The following is a 15,609-nucleotide window of genomic DNA, read 5'->3' as shown; positions in this document are numbered from 1 at the left end:
TCAGATCTAAGTAATGCTTTGTTAATGCTAAGCTGATATGATTCAATTGGAATAACAAAGGATATTAAATCAGGACACTCCTTCCATCTCTGGGTACATCAGGTTTAGGGTGACTTTGTGCCAGCAGTGTTTACATGAGGGTAAGAGTCTGTGTTTATTGAATTTATGGCTAACCTAGATTTTTATTATGATTTTTTCCCTAAATTGGTCAACAGAATGTTAACCGTGCACTGATTCAAATTAGTGTCTACTTCAGCAATTATGTATGCCATTTTTATTTTTCCCCTTTTCCATCTGAAATAAAAAAAATTATTGTCATGCAAGTTTACAGTACTTTGTTCTAAACCAGAAAAAAATAGGATAGTTAAATGTATTCGCCATGTATTAATTCAATTTTCCCTTTCCCCATTAGTCCTGACTGTGCTTCAATAGCAAATTACTTAATAGAATAAGCAACTGGCAAATAATTGAAATGCACAAACCTACTGATTAGTCTTCTGATTAGTCTTCTCATTAGTCTATATTGCTGAAGTGGGGAGACTGAGAATGAATCAGTTCTGCCGTACAAATTCCAGACCTAGTAGAATATCTATGCAGTTGCATACGCCTCTGAGCTAAATGTTTTCTTTCTTTCAGCTTTATAATCCTCAGTGACTCTACAGGAAAAAAAAGAATGTATTCCTTTGAATTTAGTGTGACTGTCCATGCATGACTAAGAATCACAGGACTAGGGGCCTGATTTGAAGCAAATATAACATCACCAACTAATTACACAGCAGAAAAAGCTAAATTCCATGATATTTTAAAATAATTAAGAAGGAATGTCTTTAGATTAATTATAAGATTAACTATTTAGTTTTACTTTCTCTTTGCAATTCTGTTATACAGTCAACATACTGGTTTTAAAGTACAGAGTGAGACAAGTTCTGAATGTGTGAACAGTTACACCATCAGCTACAGGCAATTTACATTTGGTTTTAATTTAAGGTTATTAATCTGCCTCTAAACATTATAACATGCTCAGTTCTAGAACTGCTGCAGCCCTTGGCATCCAAATCTGTCCACGCCTGCTCCCTCAGTTGAGACAGTAACTATGTGTTTCTAATCCCAAAAGTGAAACGTTCAGTTCCCTGCAGTAGCTCCCTTCTGGGGGCATGTAGAATCCAATACATTTTGGCCTGTCCTAGCTTTTGCAATGTCTTAAGTACAAATCTTTCTTTTTTTACACACTGAATATCAAAAGTAATATATAGTTTTATTTAATGCTACAATACTGCTATACTTCTTTTTATTCCCAACAGTTGCTTTTTGTACTATTACAAAATGCAAGGCCTGAATTCCTGCCAAGCAATTACACAGTCCTGCTGTTATTTCTAATCCTAAAATGTAAATAAAAGTATTATGCAGGCCTAGATAATATTAGATACAGCTACCAAAATGGCAGTGGGAAATAAGAAAGTTAGATCTTAGGGATGAATTGCCAGCTAAATACTAAAGCCTCCCCAAACCCTTTTGCTTTCACTGCTAATACAAAACCTTTATTGCCAATCTCTCCTAATGGAGCATATCTAAATAGCCTTAAGCTTCTTACTTGCACATTTTTAATACATACTGATGCAGTAGGGCATCTATTGTGGCACACCGGTAAATACAATTAAAGTGAATAGAAAGCAATCTTAAATTCAGAGCAATAAGAAACATAAATACATATGAACAAGAACAGTACAACAGGAATGCCATTTATTTGCTTTTCCATGCTGTCTGGATCACCCATTTTAGAAATACTATGAACTGTTATTTACACTGATACCACACCATTCATTGAGGCAGTCAAAGTGCTCTGTGGACATTAGCTCAAGTCACATTTGTGAGGCAGAGGCTTAAGCAGGAGGTAGTGAAAGGCAAATTCCTGTAGCTCCAACAAAGGTGAAGAGAGGTGAAAGCATACTGCCTTCTGACGAAAAAAGGAGGATCAGAGGTGATTTTTTGCTTTTAGTGAAGAGAAAAAAACTAGTGGTTTTAAACCTTTTTCCCTTGTTTTCACTCTTTCTTTGTCTCACAGATGGAAAAAGTGGAGCAGAAAATTGCTTTACCCAAAGCTGCACACTGGCAGTAATTGAACTAGCAGCCAGCATTGGTTTAAATAGAAAATGTGCAACACATACACATTTGGGCTACTCTAACTGCTGTTTCTTTCTCTTGACCACATATACCATTTACTTTTCAACTGTATTTGCACAGCACTTCTGGTAAAAGAATCTTGTAGGGATTCCTAAATTTTGTGTTGCTTTCAAAGAGCTTCAAAAAAACAAGAAGGAATAAATAGGAAATACTAAATTCACTAAATTCTTGAGGGAGAGTCTCAAATTTTAGATGCTGTTTTCCCAAGAAAAATATTAAGGAGGAAGCTCTACTTTCTGTTCTTGTCCAGCAATTGTCACCCTGAGTTCTAGTATAAAGCAACTGGTGGATCTTACAGACATCCCAGTACTGTCCCACTGTGCTGTGAATACACTAAACTGAGTGATGGTCCTTGTTTTGCTCAACGTATAGTCTTAAGGATCAACACATTGAAAAAAAAAATAAAATACCCATTTATTAGATGAGAATTGAGATGCTAAGAAGTTAAGAAATGAGGCCAGTCACAACAGAGGTTGGTGACAGACCTCAGGTAATGCCTGGAGACCACTCTAGTTCTCTATGGCATACTGCTACTCCAGCTTAAGAAGATAAACATTATGTGTTTGAAGGAGTCCATATAGCAGAGACTAATAGAAAATAAAAGCAAAAAATAATGGAGCTTAAAAGATTCATACCTCCTTCGCCAAAGAAGCTGTTTTTATATCAGAGGTGAGACTGAGGTTCACCAGATCATACTTATAAATCCAAAGGGAACTGATTTTGTTCTCAAAGAGGGGCTAAAGAGCAGTGGTTGCACTGAGTCACAATGAAGAATGAAACTTTTGTGCAGCTTTTGTGGTAAATGAGATCAGACATCACAGCTGCATTAAAGGACCTGTTGAAAAGAACCACAAAGGCTGGCTAACATCCAGCAGGCCATCAAGTGGTTGCCATTTCAACATGGGGAAGCAATTCTCTGCAGAAACTTATGTGCAAAATCTTGCTATGGGCAACAAGAAATCCACCCTATGTATAAAGTCACACCAAATCTATTATAATTGCAACCTTAGTAATTTAATCAAAGAATTATTTTCAGTCCAAATCTAATTATTGTAGAAAAAGAAAGGAAATAAAAAAAACTGTATAAAAAGTCTCAATAATGATACTACACTCAAAATCGTTATGCATGCACACCTAGTACCTATACCTACCCCTTTTCCTGGTGTCATGCTTACCCTTTCATCTCATGTGGCTTCCATCTGGTAGAGGCAGCACAGTGGATTATCAGCATCTGGAGTCCTATGCCTTCAGAAGTATGATGTTGGTGTTATGGTTTGTTCTTCTTCCTCTCCTTTTACTTCTTTTGGAAAAAAGAAGCTGGGGCTGTTTTGCATGTTTTCTAACGAAGTTTTACACCTTGCTTTTTCTTTACTGGCCCGCAGCCGTGTATTTTGCTTTTTTTACATCTTAAATACACATTCTTTCTTCTCTTTTTTACCCCTAAGACTAGTCTTGCCCAGCTCCAGGTTTGCATTTCTTTAACTGACCATTGGAAAGTTTATAGCCTTGGGGACCCCAGTGACAGTCTGTGCCCCATCTCTTACCATCCCCTGCCTCTACTTTACACTGCCATCAGTGTCTTCACTTCTCAAGGCTGGTGCTGTTTTGTACACTGTAACATTATGTTAGAGTCATAAAAATATCATTCTACACAGAATAACTACTTAGTATTAATATCTATATAACAACTGCTGTTTCAGCATACAACGCAAAAGTAAAACAAATCAGCCACAGTCCCCTGCCCTTAGAAAAATTGTTGTTACAGCTAAATCAAGTAAAAGCAAAGCTCTGAGAAGACTAAGGAAAGTTCAGATAAAGCATGTGTGATAAGCCTCCATCCTGAGGTCTTGTAACACTTGTGATAAAGCCTACTGACTGTTACTAGCAATAGCAATACAGTTGCAGCAGTGTTATTAGTATTACTGGTCTACACACTGTTTATTAACTTCCAATTCTGGATTAACATTTGTATGTTGTAAATTCTTATGTTGCATGCTGTATGTAATAGCAAAGGTAAAAATTTCCAGAAAGGGCATGGGAAGGAAGCAGGAATACTGCTGACTAAAAAACAAGCTATTGCACCTGAAAGCATTAGTAAATTTTTATGAGCCCAGTTCATAGTCCACACACATTCAGTTTAGACACACTGGGTGTGTATGCTGCAAACATGGTTGCAAAAACTCGATACTGGAATTACCGTATGACAGTTGAATTGAAGGCATAATAGCATAAGGATGACTCCTGACTTTATAAGTTATTTCAAGGAAGTGGGGAATATTAAGCATCTTCCAATAGATGGTCTATAAGTATAGAACAGGATAATTATTTGAGGTTGTCTAGTCCCAGAATAGAAACTATTTAAAGCTGTGTCAGATCATCTGTTTAAAGCATATATTCACGGCAGAAAGAAATGAACATTTGGCTTTGAAAAAGTAATTTTAATTGATTTTTTCATCAGTACAGTCCAGTATGTTATTCAGAAATGGCTTCTTTCAGAAAATGGATTGTGAATCAATAGTAGATATAAATAAAGCAGTACAAAGGGCACAATATTCAACGAGCTGCCAATCGTTGGAGCAGAAGACGGCAGAAATCAGTATTCCAAGATGGTTACAAAAGTAAATCAGAAATGGGCAGATAATACAAAAATATCCACCTTGTAACAGAAATTATAGAGTTCTGTCTGGTCCTAAGATCAACCAAAATATATATTCAATTTTATGTGCTTTATATGAGATGGAGTTTTGTTTTAAGTCTGTTTTTCACTAAACATTTTCAAGCCTATCCCTCTTAGAACTCACAGAGTTCTTGAAATATAGAGAATGAATTGCCAGGCTGCCAAAGATCTTTCTGGAGACAGAAAAAAAATTTAAAACTGCAGACTTCGTATTATACCTCAAAGGATCAATTCTTGAGATATATTAAATACCCACAATTCCTGTAAAGTCTGTGAAAGTCCCGTAAAGTCAGCACTTTTTAGGATTTGACCTCCAGAAGAAAGAGGAATAAAAATGTTTTACCACACACACAGATTAAAATGAATTTCTATTAGTTATTCATATCAAGACAATCTTAGTTAAATGTTGCTAGTAGGAACTGAGAACATAACTCATATTGTGTCTATCACAACTGTTAATTATTAATGAATAAACATATCATTTGGGACCTAATAGCTAATATTTCCAGGCCATTTGTGTAAATGGTTGCTTTCAACTCTGAGAGTGTCAGTTGCCAGGAATTCAGCATCCTTATGTATTTTGTAATTATTAATCATATATTATGTAATCTGAAAAAAATCTCATTACTCTCTTATCAAAACTACAAGCTTTGTATCTGTTAAAAAAAAATGTCATTCTAATGACATAACTTTGAGTCTGCGGATTACACATTCAGTAATGTTTTTTTACAAAAATAAAGATAAGGACAGAATTTTGTAACTACTGACCTACAAGTTAGGATTGTACAAGCTGGTAACCTCATCATCCATGAGGTTTTAGGTCTTTTCCAGAATAATTTGTTAATTAAATGGCAATTTTGGATAATTATTGCAAACCATATAAATGTCTAATTTCACTTTGAATCCTTCTAAGCCATAATGCTGCAGTAAAAGAGAAACTTGACTCACAGGATAAGCATATTTGAATCAGTTTTGAATTTGCCACATTTTAATACAGCTGTTCTGTTCTCACTGCCTTACAAGAGAGAATTTCCCATTACAGCTTCTTAACCCCATCTGTTAATAATGTTTATAACAGTACTGCATAGGGAGTCAGCTGGGAATGGGGCCCCAAATGTACCAACACTGTCTATAAAATGAAAACTAGTCTCTGCCTGGCAGATTCAATAGAAAAAAAGCCTGAAGGAAGCAATAGGGGCAGTGGGAACAATGAGATGGCTGCATACAATGTACCATCTTTACTTTTGTTTTCATTTGAATGTTTCTGTTCTTTTCCCGAGGCTCTGTTATGAAAGAATTGAGTAGACAGCAAGACCGCAGTAACAAGGACACAGACCAAGCTATAGCAAGCAGCCTATCAAAACACATCAGAGATTTCAGAACGCAAACTTCAAGAAAGCAATTCAGTGGTACTGCTGGTTTCTTGATGTGCCTCACTTATTCTTCCCTACATAGCCCATGAGCAGCCCAGTACTACCTTAAGTCTTCCAGCCCTACACACTCTCGATGAGGAGGATGGACTTTCTTATTCAGTACCTACTCTCTAAAAGGCTAAAAATTCAGTGATTTTGTGTTTTCTATGTATTGGCTAGTTAGAAAGCATTGCCATTTTATAGTTAGAAAACAGAAAGGCAAAAACTGACTCAGGAAATCTGGAAACATAAGTACATGTACAGTATTCTTTTTTCTAATCTATAAACCACTTACTCAAGCTATACATGAAACACTTCATTATTTTTTAGTAAGAAACAAATGCATTATCCCATTTTTGTTAATAAACCTTTCAAATTATTGGATCAATATTAACAATTATTTTGAGCACACTTCAGATGCATATGAGCATAAAATGGATACTCATTATAGCAAAGCAGTCTCAGGCATCCTTGTATTCAATGGCATTGGCAACACCAGTACCTTTTTACACTGTATCTATCTCCCAAAGCATTCAAGCACATTAATTCTTAGGAAGGGAGAAAAAAAGACACCAGTACTGTATCTGAGATACAATTTATTTTTTCAAAATTCAATCAGATGAGTGTAAGGTCCATTTGTATCCAGTTTTAACACCTGCCTGTTTCCGTATGTGCCATGCTTGACATGAACACCTGCTTCCACGCATTTGGAATTGGCAGCCAGTTCTTTCTCACACAAAGTCACGAACTGAGAATAAAGTTCCAACCCTTTTTCTTTTTCAATGTTTGCATGGTACTGCATCTTTCTTCCCTTTGGTTTACCGCCTAGGGTAGCTTGAGGTATGATAAGTACATCGCCTGGTAAATCAAGAACAGAAACGAACTCGCCGTTTTCATTTTCACTTAATTTAACATTCAACAGCATATTGACTGCAAATAAAAATAAAATAAGAGTTAGTATAACTGAAGTAAGTTAAACAGGACATCATAAACAAGATTCAAAAAGTATTTTGATGTGTGACAAACTACTCAAGTAAAAGAAACTGTTTATTAATTAAATGAAATATGGACAGTCAATAAATACTATTAACCAACTAATATGTCCGAGTATTGTGAGGAATGTTAAGGATATGTATATTAACATCAGATGTCTAAAGTTTTATTTTTGGGGGAAGTGATTTGCTATCTAAAATCCTCAAGTAGATTCTAGTTTGACACCCCAAAAAGAACCCAGAGAAGGGTGCACATAATGGCCCTACTAAATTTTCTGATACTCAAATAGGCAGCATGTGCACAACACTACACATTGTAGGAGACAACACCATCCTCAGTGCACTTTGGAGAGCTTTGTGCCCTGACTGTCTTTTCACACTGGTTGGAGTAGTTTGCAGCAGGACCCAGCAATGATCTGTGCTGAAGGCACAGCTCCACAGTTCGGTCTCAAATGGAGTGAGAGTCCTTCAGCATTCCACTTGGAGATGTGCAGGGGTCAGTTTGTCTTTTGAGAAAGGAACTGGGCAGGAAGGTCAGATGCAATTTGCCTTATAAACCAGAATATATAAACTTGCAAATAAAATCAATACATTTACTAACATTAGATTTTCCATGTTTATATAACAAATCAAATCATTACCCCAAAACTTCCTCAAACTCTGTAAAGGCTGTGAGGATACTAGTTATGCCTCCATGTTTAATGTTCAAAGCAAAAAGAGCTGAGTTGTGATTCAGGAACCAAAACCACGCATTTAAACAGATTCAAAATATATTTAGGAACAATATGCTGTAAACCAGGCACTCGAGGAGGATAGTCATACATGAATCTCCTCATAAGAAACACAATTTTCTTTTTCTGGCCTGTTTCAGCTGCCCCACGGCTGGAAATGTAATTATTCTCAAGTAACATTCTCATGAAACTCTCACAAGCACAAAATAAATTTTCACATATATTTAAATATACCCAAATATTTCAACTTTATTTAGCATCTCAGAAAGACTGTGCCCTCCAAGACCAAGGAGAACCCCACAGCAGCTCCTCTCAGCATTTTCAATAGCACCTGTACTTGTGCACTGCTGGGCCCGGCCATTAGCCTGGAATAGACTATCATTACACAATCTTTTGCCAAATCACTAATATCAGCCAGCCACAGAAAAGAAAAGGGGTATTTTTATCTGGAATACATGGCATCACATATTTTTCCAGGTGATCCAGTGCTACTGATGGAGGAAAGGAGGGAGAAGAAATGACATAAAAGTGGGAAAAAACCCCAACAACAAACCAAAAACAAACAAAAAATTCAAGCCAAAACAGCAGTGGGTGAAGACAGAAATCACTACCATTTGACCTGATCCACAGCATCTTCTCTGCTTTTATGTAAATGTTAAGGTGCATGTGGAAAAGAGGGCAAGAACTGCAGATATTGCTGTTATCACTTTTGAACCAGAAAACTGCTCTAAAAATACTCCTAGTGTATATAGTACTACTGAAAGGAGATGGGAAGGACACTGTCTAGTCATCCGCTCAGCTCCCTCTACTGGCTGTAATCTTAAATATCCTGCACATACAGTGTGATCAGTGTCAAAATACTTAGCAAATCAAGCCATGAACTATTTGAAATTCAGTTCTGTCCTGGACTGAACCTTTTGCCTGATACAAGTAATATGTTAAATAGCAGGTACAGCATTTTCTCTGTTTCCTAGAAGGTTATCATCATGGGAATTGATTTTCTAAGTTAGTCCTGAGCAGATGGACAGAGTGAGAGGCATGGACAACTGTCAAAAGAAACAAGACAGACCAAACTGTTCTTTTAGGCAGGTGATTGATTTAGAATGATGCCATCTCATGGTTTCTTGACTTCTACTTGTCCAAATAGTTGCTGCCTTCTCTGCCTCTACAGCTTTTCTTCTTTTTCAAATACAAGAATTTAGAAGGGTTATATCATACCAATTTTTGGAATGAGATCCTCATCAGCATCTTTGAAGAAGCATATGTAGATAACAAGCCCTCTTTGGATCTATAAAAGATTACAGAAACCTATGTCAATATTTCTCATTGTCCACAACGCATATTTACAAAAACTGGTATCAAAAATCAAAAAACAACACAACAAAAAAAGGTTATGAGAATAATTTTAGTTATTTTGTAAAGCTTCAGACATTAAGTTTACATGCTCTGGAAGCTTATAAGGTATATGCTGATTATCTGCACAATGCTTCTACATACAAGTAAGCCAATTTATTAGGTCCATGTGAAGCCGAATTTAGTTGAAATGTACAATGTAAAGTATTAACACAGACAAGGTGACAAGACGAATTTTTGTACTTAAATCCAGCATAGGAAATAATTTTGGCTTTTTTTTTGCTATCAAACATAGGGCTAAAATAATTTTCAAGTTTATTTCCAATTATGAAGCATAACAAACACCACAGGACTTGTCAGCGAACTAAATTTTATTCTGGTGTTAAAAGTAATCTAGCACAACATAATTCTGAAAAAAACCACACAGTCTGATAATTAACGATTTAAATACGATGACCAACATCTGTGAAGTTGTTCAGAATATTATTAAGTTGTCCAAAATATTATTTATCAGCTTGTGTAATATCTTACTGGTGAAAGAGAACCCTTCCCCTGATTGATAAACCCAGAGTAAAGGATATGCCACTTCCTTAGCATTCAGAGAGACTACTTGTAAGAACTATGTAGGTGAGGGAAGAATTAGCACAGGAAAATTCTTGTGTGGCTTTTCTGTTCTCTTGGTTAGTTCTCAAGGTATGCATGTGCAATAACCTGTGCTTTATTAAGACAAACTGATAGGCTCTGCAGTCAATGCAGAAGTACATCTGAATAGTTTAACTGTCTCATGCACAAGTACACCTGAATGGTTTAACTTCTTCAGGAAAACCCCCCGAAAGGCATACAATATCCACAGACATACAGTATATAACAAAACCTCCCCACTGCTTTGTCAAGAATAAGCATCTTAATATTTTTGTTAGAAGAAAGATAGATGTCAGCTTACTAAATACCACTGAAGAGATGTTAAATAGATTGGGACAGGAAGGAGTCACTAATCAACATTATCAAAGCAAAAAGATAGGAAATGTGAAGAGTTTCTAAAAAATACCGTTATTTAATTTTTCCTCTCTTTTATTTGTTTTTCTTTCCCCTTTTCTCTAAAAGATAAAGGTTTTTGGTTAAGAAAACTTAGCTATACACATAAGATTTTATCCCTTTGTTATTGCAGAGATTAAACAAAATGCTCACAGCAATGACTAAGAAAAGCTATGCTTTCTCAACTATGTTTTTAGTGACTAACTTCTGAAAAAAGAGAATGCTCTTTGTAGTCAAAATGTCACATGCTAAGAAACTTTCAAACGCTTTAAATGGCTCCTTTCAAAACTCATTTTGACCACTAGAGAATATTATACGTGTTCCCAAATGACTGCCACATTTCACAAACACTGTAACAAATTTGATGGCCTGAACCTCAAATGACGTTTCAAACCATCTGCTCAAAGAGAGAAATGCAGACTGCCAAACATTACACATCCTTACATGTTTAGCTAAATATTAACTCCCGAAACAGACTAGGGCGAGGATATTAATAGATAATAACAATGCACACATACCTACTAATAAATCTGTTTGTGATGAAATAGGCCAAATGCATTTACATTGTACACTTCTGGCCATGGCATTAGAAATAAGCGATGCCATGATATAGCACACATCCCAGAGAATAATTTTATTTCTGGAACTTGTGATAGTCTTTTTTTTGCACAGTCTCACTTACAGAAGTAACAATATTCTGCAAACGTCTCATTTAAAGAGACAAAAGAGAAAATAAAGTGACGCCTCCAAGTCCTATGGCCTGACAGCTAAAGATTAAGTAACAACATTCATCATTTTCCCAGCTTCTATCATTATTTCATGCCTGGTTTTGAATATCCAATTTATCACAAGATGAAACATGCATATTGAGGAAAATTAGAGATACAGGAGGTTAAACGAAAAGACAATTAATTCAGAGACAAGTTAAAGGTTCCAGAGGATGTTTCTATTTGTATTGCATGTTTATGGTCTTCTAGACCGTTTCTCAACCATGATATAGTTAAAAACCATTCAAGTATTTGTAAGCTGAAACTTACGGTTTCAACTATGACTGAAAACTGTGGTTGAACACTATTTTCAACACATGTGCAGCCATGTTTTAACCTCTTGTTAGGTGTTACTTTGTTCTTACTCTGTTTCTTAATTCAATAGAAGATGTAAAATTGAATGACATTACAAGAGCAAACCTAATAATAACGTATATCAGTGATCTTATATCAGTGTTTCAGGTGTCCTGAGACTTTTGCTCATCATGAGTGTAAGGAATGGTGTAGGGATCGGTGCAACTGTGCAAGAATTTTTAATGGAAAGCCAGAACTTGTTTCACTTAGGAAGACTGCAGAATGCCTTCTCAAACAGGTTAGATTTTTTTTTTTCCTTCCTTCAGCATTTCAGAGAAAGTTGCAGGGAGAAGCTGTGAGCAAGCTCTCTCTCTCTCTGGTATGCAGAGAGATAACATGTTTGCACACATGTACAAGGCGTCCTAGGGCCAGAGGTAGGGTGGGGAGAAGAGAGAGAAGATAGAAAAAGCCTTGGAGAAGGTAGGGCATTGCCTTTTTTTACCCTGGGGCCCAGTGTGTGTGGCATCGTTAAGAAGTAGTCTTTGCATCTGAAATAAACCTTTTTTTTTAATCCTTCCGCTGCCTTGGCATTCTTGGGAAGAATACCTGTGTATGTGTTACCTTACAAATGGGAACGTGTAAACCTTTTGAATCAAAGCAAAACCATTGCCACTGCTGAAGGTCCCCTGTAATCTATCTGCTTTCCATAGTACAAAAAACCAAGTAAAATAACACAAATAAGATGGTCATATAGTCAACACACTGATGTGCAAACAGCCACTGCAAGAATTTACACAGTGACACGTAGGCAGCTGGACAGGGAAGTTGTGCTCTATGTGGATTTACTGTTATCAGTAAAGTGCCTACATAAATAAACCAACAAAGCAAGTCACTTTGCAACACTGGCATTTATTATACAACTGTCCTAAGTAATCATCAGATCAGGCAACCTGAATTATGAAAGGCTGAAGTACCCAGCCCTTAGGCCATACAGCCAGCCGTTGTAATGCTGCCTCCAAAATGCTGCTTTTTAGCTCTTTTGCAGGAAAAAAACAAATAACTGACTCGTTCCTCATCCTCCTTACTAAATACATCCATCTGAATTTTTAAGGATATTATTAGGAAAACCAAAATATATTCTGTAAAATATTATCTCAACTCTACTTTTTTTAATTTTTTTTCCCCAGGAAATTGCAGTGGATAATGAAAACAGAGATACTTTTAATCTTTAGAAAGCCAGTTTGTGAAACTTGCATTAATTATTCTTTGACATTTCCACTTCAAGTTTAGATTTGCTACCCTGTGGGAAGATTTCTTCATATTTCTCATATTCAGCTGCAGTAAAGAGAGATTACATCATCTGCCACAGGTCACAGAACAAGTCTGTGCCTGGTACTTTGCACCTCTTTTTGCTATATTAACCAGAAGACAAATCAAGGGAAAGACGATAAAGAAAAGGCAGTTTTCATTTTAGCTGAATATTCATCTTACATTTCTTTTCCCCCAGAGTTGTGAAATACACCAAACCACACCTTATTTCCACTCTACCTTTAAAAGGAGAATTCCTTTTTTTCCTAAGTATTTTGCTGTACACATTAGCTTTTTATGGAGGTTATCTAACCAACATTTCTCCATAAACAAGACATCCAATTCCCAGTAATTCTCAACAGGACCAAAAAACTCAATCATGAAAACACAATGAAGGCAGTGATTCACGTGTAAGTATAGAGTACACTCCCAACCTTTTTGCAGATAAAGAACATCTGCTCCGAATCTCCAAAAGTACCTACAGGGGTCTCCTACAGCTCAGCAGCTATTCAAAGCCACCCACATAATATTTATAGTATGCTAGAAATGTCTCAAGGTGAGGACCTACTTTTAAGTTGTTATAAAACATCAGGAACACACTGGTTCATGTAAATAGTAGTCGATGAGACCTATATTTTTTATTTTTGCATTGACATACATATATAGGGAGTAACATTACCCTACCACAAAACATCAGCAGCAGTTTCCTTCTAATGACCTCTACAGTAGCCATACTAAAGAAAGTATCACTTCCCAGTTGTTTTTCCTGCATAGTGACTTCTCTTAAAAAGCCCGAGGTAGCCAAGAAAGACTCCTAAGTACCCATGACAAATATGAGTAAGGTTCATGTCCAAAAAATAATCTGCTGCTGCTGAGATCACCCCAATCTCTTGCAGATTCCTTTAGTGCTTTCTATTACTTTCCCAGAGATTTTTGCTGAATCTGTTAAAAACTTCAAATAAGAGATGTAAACCGCAAACCCCCTTGTAACAGTTACTCATATCTCTCAACTATAACAACTTCAAACTCTTTTCAGACAGTTTAAAAGATAGCTAGCAAAATTACAGTTCTGCTGTTAATTACTAGATGTACAACTACTTCTGAGATTAGCAAGCTAGAAATAGCTTATTTTTCCTATAGTAATTTATGCTGCAATACACACAGATGCACTTCAGCCAAACATTCTGGTTTCCCAGACCATGCTGCAGGTCTTATGGATCCATCTGCCCCTTCTGAACAAGGAGAGAGAATTTTTAAGGATAAGGTGAAAGATAAACAGTGAACTCTTTTCAGATTTGTTGAATGAACTCATTAACCCTTTACACATGCTACATGTGTAAAGGGCTAAATAGTTGACCAACCCAAGGGCTAAATAGTTGACACCAGTGTAGATGAGTTATTCTACTGTAGGTAACCCATAATCAGTGACACCTACAGCAGGACAGGGCAGCCTTCATGCTTTGGTAAAGAGCCCCGGGCTGTATGCACAGCACTTAGCCCAAAGAGTCTGCAGAGCTACCTACCTCTCCCAGCAGGACCATGGGAGGAATATGAGGAAAATACATTTCCCTCAACCTGTGTAGTTGTCTACACCCTAAGTTTCATTTTTAGTTAGTGGTCTGTTAAAAAAACCCCAACATCAGAACTACTGCTACCATAGCCCCATTGCCCTTTCCTCTCCAAGTGCACACTATCACACAATAAACAAAGCCGGCAGCTGAGCCCACCAGCCAAGGTTCTGGTGCCTCTGTGAAAGTGTATCCAAGAAAAGAAGGAACAACACGGCCAGAGGAGAAGGAGGTGTTGTGTGGTTGAGCAGCCATGCTCCCGAAGGGACTACAGCCTGCGGAAAACCTCTGCTGGAGCACAGGGAAAGGGAAGGAGCAGCAGGGCCAAACGGCCGTGCACCGGACTCAGCCTGCTGCGCTGCTCAGTCCCTCCGCTGAAGGGGCTGAGCGTAACCTTGGGTGATAACGAGAGGGTGAGGAAAGGGCTCGAGAGCGAAAACCAGGGACAGGGTAAGAAAGGTGTCTGAAAGGAAGCTGAGCCCGGAAAAGGAAGAGGGGGGATTTTCCTCAAATCTCTGTAAACGCCCACCCTCGCTTCCCGGCGGCGCACGCGCCCAGGGGATGGACCGTTCTCCCGGTGCCCGGCCCGGAACGGCCCCGAGCGGCCCCGAGCCGAGCGGAGAAGGGGCGATGCCGAGGGGGCGGCCCACAGCCCACGTTACCTCCACCCACTGGGCCTCGGCGCCGCGCTCGGGCGGCCGCACCTGCAGCCGGGCGGACACGCTCTGCTGCAGCAGCGCCCGGGCCCGCGCCGGCCGCGCCGCCGCCATGGCGGGCCCGCAGCGCTGGGGGCGGGGGCGGCCCCGGGTCCCGCCCTCCCGGCACCGCAAGAGAGGCGCTCCCGGCGGTGCCGGCGGGGCTGGAGAGGGAGTGTGGCCACAGAAAGGGGGCGGGCGGGCTTCTGCAGGGGGTAAAATGGGGGCTTCTGATCTGACGGTGACGTCTGTGGAGAGGGCTGGCAGCAGGGATACAGCCTTTGGAACAGAACGAATCAAAGTATTGCTACAGCTGAACTTACTATGACCGTCAGCTACCAGGAAGTGGTTTCTTGTTTTGATGAGAAATGACAGATCTGCTTGTCTTCTGGTGGGGAAATGTTACATGCTTGTGATAAGTGAAATACACTGTATAGTTTATGCATGAAAAAAAAGGTGAATATTGTTTGTTACTTCATTAAAAACAATGTTTGTGTTTCAGGTGACTGAGAAGAATCTATCAAGTTGGATCATTTATCTTCAATGATACTGCACTGAGGCAGAGGGAACATAAATGCAGTTAAAAGGGATCTTGA

The 15,609-nt window shown here is 38.2% G+C and overlaps 1 protein-coding gene across 2 annotated transcripts; it reads right to left on the bottom strand.

Annotated features, from left to right (window-relative positions):
* Positions 1-5,207: 5,207 nt before the first annotated feature.
* DTD2 (D-tyrosyl-tRNA deacylase 2 (putative)) lies at positions 5,208-15,088 on the bottom strand. Of its 2 annotated transcripts, none has more exons than XM_017820484.1 (3): positions 14,981-15,088; positions 9,212-9,281; positions 5,208-7,200 (listed from the first exon to the last, which is right to left on the bottom strand). In XM_017820484.1, exons 1-3 carry the CDS (start codon positions 15,086-15,088, stop codon positions 6,875-6,877), a joined length of 504 nt encoding a protein of 167 aa, XP_017675973.1. In that variant the 3' UTR covers positions 5,208-6,874. The 2 variants fall into 2 exon arrangements, with proteins under 2 accessions (XP_017675973.1, XP_017675975.1); XM_017820486.1 differs by lacking the exon at positions 14,981-15,088 and adding an exon at positions 14,478-14,641.
* Between the last annotated feature and the right edge of the window lie 521 nt (positions 15,089-15,609).

This window comes from Lepidothrix coronata, unplaced genomic scaffold (assembly GCF_001604755.1).
Source record: "Lepidothrix coronata isolate B3197 unplaced genomic scaffold, Lepidothrix_coronata-1.0 Scaffold83, whole genome shotgun sequence".
Classification (NCBI taxonomy): Eukaryota; Metazoa; Chordata; class Aves; order Passeriformes; family Pipridae; genus Lepidothrix; species Lepidothrix coronata.
Note: the sequence above shows the minus strand (reverse complement) of the source record. Positions and strands in the feature narration are given on the sequence as shown.

Coding starts and splice junctions, on each gene's coding strand:
- DTD2 (XM_017820484.1), bottom strand. CDS start 15,088: ATGGCGGCGGCGCGGCCGGCGCGGGCCCGGGCGCTGCTGCAGCAGAGC. Junction 9,282..14,980: donor CCGAGGCCCAGTGGGTGGAG/GTAACGTGGGCT, acceptor AATCTTTTATAG/ATCCAAAGAGGGCTTGTTAT. Junction 7,201..9,211: donor GGATCTCATTCCAAAAATTG/GTATGATATAAC, acceptor TTTTATTTGCAG/TCAATATGCTGTTGAATGTT.